The sequence below is a fragment of the Octodon degus genome, unplaced genomic scaffold, assembly GCF_000260255.1.
Source record: "Octodon degus isolate 3935 unplaced genomic scaffold, OctDeg1.0 scaffold00036, whole genome shotgun sequence".
In the NCBI taxonomy this organism is placed as follows: Eukaryota; Metazoa; Chordata; class Mammalia; order Rodentia; family Octodontidae; genus Octodon; species Octodon degus.
The window spans coordinates 14,061,967-14,072,312 of record NW_004524612.1 but is presented as its reverse complement, the minus strand read 5'-3'; the positions used below and the strand labels follow the sequence as shown (position 1 = coordinate 14,072,312).

Here is a 10,346-nt window from a genome sequence, read left to right as displayed (position 1 = left end):
GAGACAAGATTATAGTGTTGTGTGCCTGTAATCCCAATGCTTAGGAGGCTGAAAACAGGAGGATCACTACAAGCCCTATCTGTGTAGTGAGACCCTGTACTAAATACAAAAAAAAAAAAAAAAAAAAGGATAAGCCAGCAACCACTTTGGAGAATATGATAAAATAATAATTTCTTACTTGACTGCCTCGTGAATATTGTTGGAAGTATGTCCTGATAAGGCATCATGTAAATTTCGGATAAAATAATCCCTGTATTCTTCCGGAAGGGCCATAAAAGTTCCACCCATGACGATGAACTCAACTTTATCCACATTGTGACCAAGCTGTTTTAACTGAAAGAAAAATAAATTTATCAGCATTAGGAAGTTATAGGTAACTGTTCTAACAGGGTATCACAAGAGTGCTAATTTTATTTTGCAATGATTCATTAAAGATGAGAAGCATTAAACATATTTAGCCTCAATAAAATTATGGGAAAAAAAAACATACTTAGTAAATTCTGTAGAAAAAATACCAAAGTTGAAAAGAAAAAAAAAAAAAAACTGCTTATGGGAGGGAGAGAAAGATGAACAAAAAGGCTGACTTCAATGCTGAAGTCATGTGGAACTTAAAAACCACAAGGACTATAAAGTAGGAGGCAGTAAAGACAATATACTACCAAATGTGATACAATAAATATTAATGTGCAATACATCTTATGTCAGAGTCTGTGATAAGCCCCGGGGACAAAAAAGATACATTTCTGATTATGAAACAATTATGCACGCATGATTATACAACACAATCAGGACTTCACAGAATGAGGAAAAAAGAACACTAAAATTAAAAAATCAAGAAATCAGTTTACAATTGAAGACCTAGGCACCAATGACCCCTCAAGCTTACCTTCTGAGAAGAAAAGAATCACAAAAGTGAATGATTGATTAAAAATGAAAGATTATGTCTCCTCTACTAGGCAATATAATGACATAAATCTTTCACTCTGTCAACTACAATAAGCTAAGATCGTAATTTTTAAAAATAGGTCTTTAAATTTCTTATTGTATCCTTAGTCTTGAGGAAACCAGGGTCAAACAAAATGCCAAATTATAAACTATACTATACTACACTACACTATACTATACCATGTAAGGCTTAATTAACTATACTAATTAAGACATAAGGGTGCTTTTTTATATTTCTTTTCTGAATATGGCAAATAACAACTCATACTCTACATATGCATATATTATCTATGCTTCAACACTAAAAGTACATTCCACTCCTGTATCTATGATTGTTCTAATGCAAACATATCAAAACCACCACAATGGTATTTTTAAAATAATCTTGCAGGACTCCACAGGTGAGAATCTGCCCATCTGTGGAAGTGACTTGAGGATTATGGAGCACTTATAGTTAGAAAAGAATCATCCCTCTGTTTGAGTTTCCAAATCTCTGAAACTCAGGCTCCTTTTTAGTAAACATGAACATTTCACACTCTAATGAAACATAGCTCTTCATTTTCAAAGAGTTAAATGCCATAGCTTAAAAAAAAAACCAACAAAAAAACTAAAGCCAAGGCTGGTTTAGAACATGCTTTTCCAAGCTATGCAAGCTCCTCAGAGGGGTCCACTCCTACGGCTGCTGATCTTGTCCAAGAGTATGTTTGGATGATAGTGAAGTGAAAGTCAGAGCCAGGCTAAGCAACAGTTAAACTGTGGAACGCTTTATTGAGTATAGTATATGCCATTACAACTTTAGGCCAAATGTTTGCCCCACTATGTGTTACTACAATGACGGTTTACATTTTTATAACTGGACAAATTTAAAATGAAGTTATAAAAAAAAGAAAATCTGTGTCTATGTTTAGATTTCTAGAACAGCACAAGGTCATTTGCACAGTACTTGTTTTTAATCAGTAAAGCAGAGATTTAATTTTATATGCAGCAAAACCCATTACCTATAAATTGACAAAGGGCAAGCTTTGGTAACCATTTAGTTAAGTAGCAGAACCACCACTGAGGTCAGAATACAGAACAAGTCCATCAGCCCGGGAGGTTCCTCACACCACTCTGCAGCCAATTCTGGCAAACCAGTCACAACACTTGTTGGTTCCATTTCTGAAATCTACAATTCAATCCACCCACTACCATCTAAGAATTTCACACTTTCATTCCCTAAACTTCATACCATGGGACTTTCGACAGAATAGAACGTGTAAAGAAACAATACAGTCTCTACATAAAGTAAAAAAAAAAAATAAAAAAAAAAAATTCCACATTTGGGGCCAGGGAGATGGCTCAGTAGAATATGCGCTTGCCTGGCAAATGCAAGGGCCTGAATTCAAGCCCCAATTCTGCCAAAAAAGGGGAAATCTACATAAAGTAGTGTTTTTGACCATGCCAGACATTGCAAAATGTAGTCTCCTTTCCTTGGACAAGTATGGACAACTTAGAAAGGAGAAATACACTCTTATTTTTTATTTCATAATAAAGCAACACTATCTTAAGTGTAAAAATCTAACTGAAAATGTTACTTCAGGGGCATAAGGGAGAGAGTAGGTAATAAGAGGATGGATACAATCAAAATATGCTATATGAATGTAAGAAAAATATTACAGTGAAAAAAATCAATACACATTAACGATTTTAAAAAAGTAATGCTTTTTCTAAATTTACCTGTTCTAGCCGGTGTCTCGTCTGTAGATAAGGGTCGTATCTGGCACGAATAGCTCGCATGGAAGTTGGCTGAGAGAAAAAGAAAAAATACTGTCATCTCATCAACTTAAAAAGTAGCTCCGAAAAGATGTGCTACAAATAAAACTCTCTGTGGTTTGAATACTAAAATTTTGTCTCGCAGCACATCTTTCATTCTCGGCCATCCTGGGCAGCCTCTGGCTAGCCCCCGCCGCTCGCCAGCAGGCCCTCCACAGCAGGGGGGCTCCAGGGATCTCATCTGCCTTCCGGGTGAAGGCTTATAAAGTCCTCAGGGCCTCCAGAGTGTCCTACTACTCACACAGACGTGCACACAAACACAAAGATATATGTGGCAAAACGACCTACAAAACAAGGTTCTTAGGCACACACAGCTTGTAATGACTTAACAGCCCTGAAGCTACCTCCTGCAACGGAATACTCCACAGCCATGAAACAACGTGCTGGTATACAATGTTCGCAGAGATATGCAGTAGTCAAAGGCAAGTGCAGAACACTGCTTTCACACACTATATGTGTGTGTACGTTTTTAGACCCACAAAATATTGTTGAAGGATGTGGAGGGAAGAGGTAACCCTGACTGCCCACTGTGAGGAGAAGCAGGACAGGGGACTAGAAGACAGACATAAGGGGAAGCTTCACTGAATGACTTCTTTTGTATTTTTAAAAAATTGGAACCACTAAAAATCAAGGGAGAGATGAAAGCAATTTATAAGAAGAAAATGTCACTGGACTCGCTGGTCTCTGGCCTCTTCTGAAGAGGGTGACCCCTTCTAATGCAGATGACTGGCCTCCTGTCCCCACCCTACTTACTCCTTTTGCCACATGGCCACCATAATGGACTTTTTTTTTTTTTTTTTTTTTTTTTTTGTGGTACCAGGGACTGAACTCGGGACCTTGTGCATGCCAGGCAGGCACTTATGCCACTGAGCTGTCTTCCCGGCCCACCATAATGGATTTTTAAAAAATCAGGGATCATAGGATGACCTTGCTTTAAACCCTGACAGTTCTCCTGATGCCCTTAAGACTCCATTCCCTGGCTTGCAAACCCCAGCAGTCCTGCAGCCTCTTGGGTTCTCCCTCTTCCCTGTGCTCCAGAACGCCCTGCATCCTTGCTCGCAGCCTTCTCTGTACTATGAATGCAGCCTCCTGCTGGTGGCCTCCCCAGAGAATCTCTGCTTAACACCATGGTGCCCTTGGCCTCACGCAATTACACTTCTCTGCTCAGCATCTGAGGTTGCTCTTGATTCCTTATTGCCTGTCTGCCACGGGTAAAATGGAAAGCAGTAAGAGTACAGAGCTGCCTTGTGCTGGCAGTGCCTCTGCGCCAGCTATTTAAGCCCTCTATGCTCCAGTGTCCTCGCCTGTATAAGCAGGACAGCTACAGCATTTATCTCCCAAACACTGCTGTGAGATTTAATGCTGCAAAGCACTTAGGACAGTGGCTGGAATTTATCAGCGCTAAGTTCTCCAGTGACGCGAACAATGTACAGCACGATAAGCACAGGGCAAATACTTGGTGAATCAACATCTTTGATACTCAGAAAAGAAAGCTAGAACTTCTCAGAAAGCTAGTCCTTGTGAAGCCACACTCTGGGTAAAATATGATGTGACACTTCATCAGGACAACCTCAAAGTGCTGTACCTCATATCCGGTGTAGGACTGGGTAGAATATTCAAAGTCTGAATCAGGTCCACCAGGGCAGTAGCTGGCAATACAGTGAAAGAAAAAGGGGTCAGACACAAAACTTAGCTCAAGAATCAACAGTCTCCACAAGATCCTGGAATCCAACAAGTGCACTCCAAATCCTCACAGAACCGTGTACCTGCACAGTATCTACAAATAACGAGCTTTCCACCAGTAAGTAAACAAGATATCTAGGTAAAGGAATAGAATCACATTCACTTTCAAAATATTGTAGTCACTGTTACTTCAGAGGTAACAACAGGAACCAAGTTTTCCTGCATGAATCAATAATCCTAGTGTTCCCTTATAACACACTCAGGAAAACCTCACCCATTTAACATTCCTACCTACTGTCATGCATATGCTTCTGCTAATTCTTTCAAATATCTAAATTTCAGAAATCTGAAACTTTTATAATTCTATTTTTTGTTACTCTTCTAATCCAAATTCACTTTAAATTTCTGACACTGAAAGGGGGCAGTTCAATCATCCACATTTCATTTTTCCAGGTAACAGGGTATCTATCTATGCATCTAAGTTCCAAACCTACATATTTTTTAATGTTGTAATAATATGTTCCACTTAAAAAGTTCTGAAATAGCCTAGTGACTGTCCTTGGTTTCAGAGAACTAACCTATACATCTATTAAATCAAAGCTTTAAACATTACTAGCACATACTGATCAAGGCATTACAGAATTTACTGTCCAAATTAAAATGCGGTGCGCGCGCGCGCACACACACACACACAGTGAAATCACTATACTTACACACATATGTTTCCTGTAAAACTTATATGTGGGCATCTGTGGGGTTTGCACATCACAGCAACAACAGCAATCTGTAAAAGAAAGATTAACAAAAAAGCTATTATGGAAAAATTACTACAAAATTCTGTAGCCTAGTTATCCCTTGAAGGAAGGAGAGGAAAGCAATCAGGGTGGCACCCTAAGGGCTATTACTTCTTAGGCTGGGTGGAAGGCAAGCTCTTTGCAATATTAATCATCTGTAAAATGTACATATGAATTATACATACAAGCTTTATATATTTTATAATAAATTAAGCACAAAATAAGGAATTGATTTTTAAAGCTACAGTGACTCTTTTTTCATTGATTTATTACTTTTATTAAAATAGCCTAAAAGAAAAAAAGTTACACAATTTTATAAAATTTGATAAAATCCTACCCTCTGTGATTCAAATTCCTCAAAACACAGAAGATTTCAACATTTATAGCAAGGACAGTAACTCTAAGAGCTAAGACTCATCCAGTCAGTGAAAAACAGTCTCAGAGGTGGAATAGAGCTGAGGCGCAGAGAGGGAACTATGTGCGTGCAGAGGCGCGGCGACAGAGGGGTGGGCAGCAGCAGCACACATCAAAGCCACTGCAGTCTGGGCTTCCTGTTGGAAGAGAAGGAAACGGTAAATACAGAAGGGGAAAGAACTAGAATGAACCCCAGGGCTGGGTAGACGGAAATGACCACCGTGAACACAGTGTTCAGCGCATGGATGGACAGAAGTGAGACAAAACCGTGTTACGTTCGAGGGCCCTTGCACATGTGGAGATTCACAGTATCCTGTGATGTTCCTGCCGAAGACGTCTCATCTCAACCCAATTATCAAGGAACATTTAATTAATCTGAATGGAGGGATGTGTGAGAAACTAGCCTGAAATCTTCAAAAGGGTCAAGGTGCTAAGGAAAGGGACGCAGATGTGTCCTGAATAAGGAGAAACGACGAGTCAATTCCATAATCCTCCCTCAGGTCCTCTGGATGTTACTGAAATGGGCAGAGAAACCTGAAAGAGGGACCCGGAGTAGACAGCAAGGTATCCACGTTGAGCTCCGGGTTTGGCCGGCTGCAATGTGATAATGAAAGGAAACGTCCTTGTTTGCAGGAAATGCACATCAAAGCATTCAACGGTAGCAGCTTTGGAACTTACTTTCAGATCCTTCAGGGGTACTTTTAAATTTGCTGTAAGCCTATAATTATTTTTCACAATAAAAATTACTAATATTTTATTTAAATTATTAATCAATGATTTAGAGAAACCTCCAAATAAATAATTTGGCCAGAAAATTCATTTAAACATTGGAATTAAAACTTCAAGATTTTAGAATGGCTATCATAAAGAAATCAACCAACAACAAATGCTGGAGAGGCTGTGGGGAAAAGGGAACCCTTCTGCACTGCTGGTGGGAATGTAGACTGGTGCAACCATTACGGAAATCAGTGTGGAGTCTCCTTAAGAAACTAGGACTGGAAATCCCATTCAAACTGGCCATTCCCCTACTGGGAATTTTCCCGGAGGAACTGAAAACATCGTATCATAGTGATATATGTGTACCTATGTTTATAGCAGCACAATTTGTGATAGCCAAATCTTGAAAACAACCAAGATGCCCATCACATGAGGAACGGTTGAAAAAGATGTGGTATTTTTATACAATGGAATACTACTCAGCTATAAAGAATGATAAACTTGAAGCATTTATATTTAAGTGGATGCCACTTGAAGATATACTTGTAAGTGAAATAAACCAGACCCACATGTGTAAATATCGTGTAGTCTCCCTAGTATAAGAACTCAAAAGAAGAAATACAAATAGAAAAGTGCAACGCAATTAAAAGGAAAGTGAGAACTTGAGGATTGGACAACGAGGAAAGGGCAATGAGAAAAGCTGGCAAACAGGACAGGGACAAAGCCATACATTAATATGCACAAGATAGGCAAGGCAATGAGCCTGAGAAACATCAGCAGGTTTTTGAAACTAGCAGTTAATTGGTAGGATTCTCACCCTGACTAAGTATACATGCTGATACCTGCGAACCAAGCAAATGCACTGAAGGTAGCAATGTGTAATAGAAGGGTCATGCTTGGAATGCCTATCATTCTGGTCTTCTAAATACATACTTCTTGTCATAACATACCAATTATTATCATACTGTCTCACAAGTAAAATTTTTTTAAATGGGTAATAAATGAAAAAAGACATAAGAAAAAGAAAAAAAAGTCATAGGTCTGTCCTGCTACAATGCTATTTATGGTTAGATTTCTAAATTTTTGTGTAAAAATACGTAATATGAATATGTTATTACTATGTCTTTCCCTATTTTGTAAAATGAAGACATCATCTAACCCTCAAGGCTGTTATGAGGGTTAAGTGACAAAACAGTCAAACTGCTCAGCAAAGTGGCTGGCATGTAACACAGAATCACATATGGTGGCTACAACAGTGATGCTCGTGGGATTAATAGTAACAATCATGTACTGCAAGCAAAAAATACAAATACAAACTCAAAATGGGCCATACATCTACTCTAAATGCAAAATTAGAAAACTTACTGAAAGTAACAAGTCCAGGTCATCTTGAATTCATAATGAGTTTTAGATACAAAAGTATAACCCATGAAAGAAAAGAAAAAACTGGCAAGCTAGATTTCATTAAAACTTAAGGGAAGAAAAAGCCTCAGATTGGGAGAAAATAATCTTTAAAATATGCATCTAATTTACACCTAAAAGATACAAAGAACTCTTAAAACTTAGTAAGAAAACAAAAGATTGAACAGGTCTGATTAAAAACATTATGTGATGTGATCAGAATATGGTGTCTAAATTTATGAAAAAATGATAGTGAAAGACCTATTTCCATGTCCTCCTTCCTGATGTGAGCACACTTGTCCCATCATCCTTGCCATTTGCTGAAGCAGCTCTAGAAGACATTTTCATGTCTTTACAAAACGTGATTTAAAAATATGGTGAATCCTGCCACCAAGTGCCACCCAGCAGAAGGGGCAGGCTAGTAAAAACATCACACTGTGTCCTCAGTCACCTTGCTCGCTTGAACTCAGGCTGTACTTCCCCAAAGTCAAAATGTCCACAGAAGCTAAATGATTCAGGACACTGAAGTAGCCATGAGGACACAACTAGGTGCTACTTTTCAATCATACCATGTCTAGAAATGGCAAGTAAGTACTACACAAAGAGATGTTCAATGTACACCGTGAGAGAATTTTAAATTAAAACAAGAGATATCACTATACAACTACTAGAATGACTAAAATATAAAACAGTAACACCAAATACTACTGAGGATGTGGAGCAACAGAAACTAATTGCTAGAGGGAATACAAACCAGTACAGCAAAACTTTGGATCAAAGTCTGAATTTCCATCACGCAAAGGTAAACATACTTGTGCCGCACAACACAGCAATTGTACTCTTTGGTGTTTACCCAAATAAACTGAAAATGTATGTATACGCAAGACCTTCACATTAATGTTCACATCAGCTCTGTGCATAACTGTCACAAACCGGAAGCAATCAAAATTTCATACTGCTAAATGAAAAAAACTAAGTGGAAAAAACTACATATTACAGGATTCCAACTACATGACATTCTGGAAAAGGTAAAATTATGGAGGCATGAAGAGACTGGCAGATGTCCAGTTAGGTTTGCATCACGGGGAGAGATGCATAGTTTTAGGGCAGTGAAAGTAGTTTGCATAGTGCTATAATGTGGACACATGACATTATGCATTTGGCAGAGCCCACAGAATGTACTGAAGAGTGAACTGGAGTGCAGCGCGTAGGCGTTGTTCACTAATAATGTAGGCTCTGTGGAAGAGTGCTTATCTAGCATATGCAAGGCCCTGGGTTCAATCCCCTGCATTCAGCTGTCTATGTGACGGTGTGTTATATGCCAGCCACTTTGCTAAGCAATTTGACAATTTTGTAATTTAACCCTCAAAACAGCCTTTTTTTGTTTGTTTGTATTTTAGGGAAGGATCTACAGGGTGTTCAGGGTCTCACTACTAGTTCAGACATGTAGTGATTTGCCTGTTTACAGCCTCCCAAGAGCTGGGATTACAGGTGCACGCCACCACACCCTGTCTCAAATGCCATCTCAGTGTGCCCCGGGGATGGGGCTGGCATGGGGACTGACCCTCTGGTCCCTCCTGCTTGCAGGTGCTTTAATCCACTGAGCTATTTGGCTGGTCCCAGAATAGCCTCGAACATTAAATAATGTTGTCTTTTTTTTTTTTTTTTTTTTTTTTTTTACAAAATAGGAAAATACATAGTAATTACAAGGGTAGGGAAAGTAGCAAATATTGGTTCCCCAACTATAACAAGTGTTCCAAGCCAACACAAGATACCAGTAATAGGGAGACGGGGCCAGGGGAGAAAGAAGTGTATGGGAACTCTGTGTATATTCTGTTCCATTTTTTTTTAAAATAAATCTGAAATTGCACTATAAAAAACAAAGCACCATCAGAGTAACAGCAAGAATCCTGGTAATGAGATTGGAAGCGTACAGGAAGTGACTGTTCTTGCTATTTTCATAAATCGCCCTGGTGATACTAAGATGGATGTGGTATAGATCTGTTAGAAATGAGGAAAATAATCTAAAAAAGAGCAAAGGCCAAAGCTTTCCTGCCGGTGGTGGGAGGAACACAAGATGTGTTTTTGGAAACCGAGCGGACGATAGCACCAGGAACTAAGAAGGACCAGAAATCTGAGCAAGCACACTTGCAGGTAGTTATGGCTTTACTGCACTTGAGGTTCTGAGGCAGCCAAAGGACAGACGCCTTCCAGGAAATCTGACAGGAGTCTGATGTTCAGGGACAGGTCAGGGTTGCGAGTCACCATACTGCTGAGGAATGGATCATCAGGGGGACATGGGGCACTGTGGGGCTTGAACTCTGGGCTTGTTACCCATGAAAAGCATGGTACGTACTCTGAGCTGCCCCCTCACCTTCCAAACAATCTAACCAACTTAAAAAAAAAAAAAGGTGTATTAGTAACAGCCAGGATGCTGTTGCCATAAACTCTGCAAGGTTAAAACAGATGAGAGAATAAAACCACAAAAGGGCTGCTAACCTGTGCCGGCGGGACCAGTCCCAATCCAGGCGCAGCATGGGCCGGACCCTCTCCCACCCCCTCGGGCCACCCCCACCACTC

The 10,346-nt window shown here is 39.5% G+C and overlaps 1 protein-coding gene across 4 annotated transcripts in view; it reads right to left on the bottom strand.

Moving 5' to 3' along the window:
* Positions 1 to 10,346, bottom strand: part of Elp3 (elongator acetyltransferase complex subunit 3) — an 83,820-nt gene that overhangs the window by 55,468 nt on the left and 18,006 nt on the right. For all 4 annotated transcript variants that reach the window (XM_023714674.1, XM_004630693.3, XM_023714671.1 and 1 more), the window contains 4 exons: positions 5,154 to 5,224; positions 4,343 to 4,406; positions 2,662 to 2,730; positions 179 to 333 (listed from right to left, as the gene is read on the bottom strand). In XM_023714674.1, the coding sequence (XP_023570442.1) occupies positions 179 to 333; positions 2,662 to 2,730; positions 4,343 to 4,406; positions 5,154 to 5,224 (359 nt within the window). The remainder of the gene's footprint in view (positions 1 to 178; positions 334 to 2,661; positions 2,731 to 4,342; positions 4,407 to 5,153; positions 5,225 to 10,346) is intronic.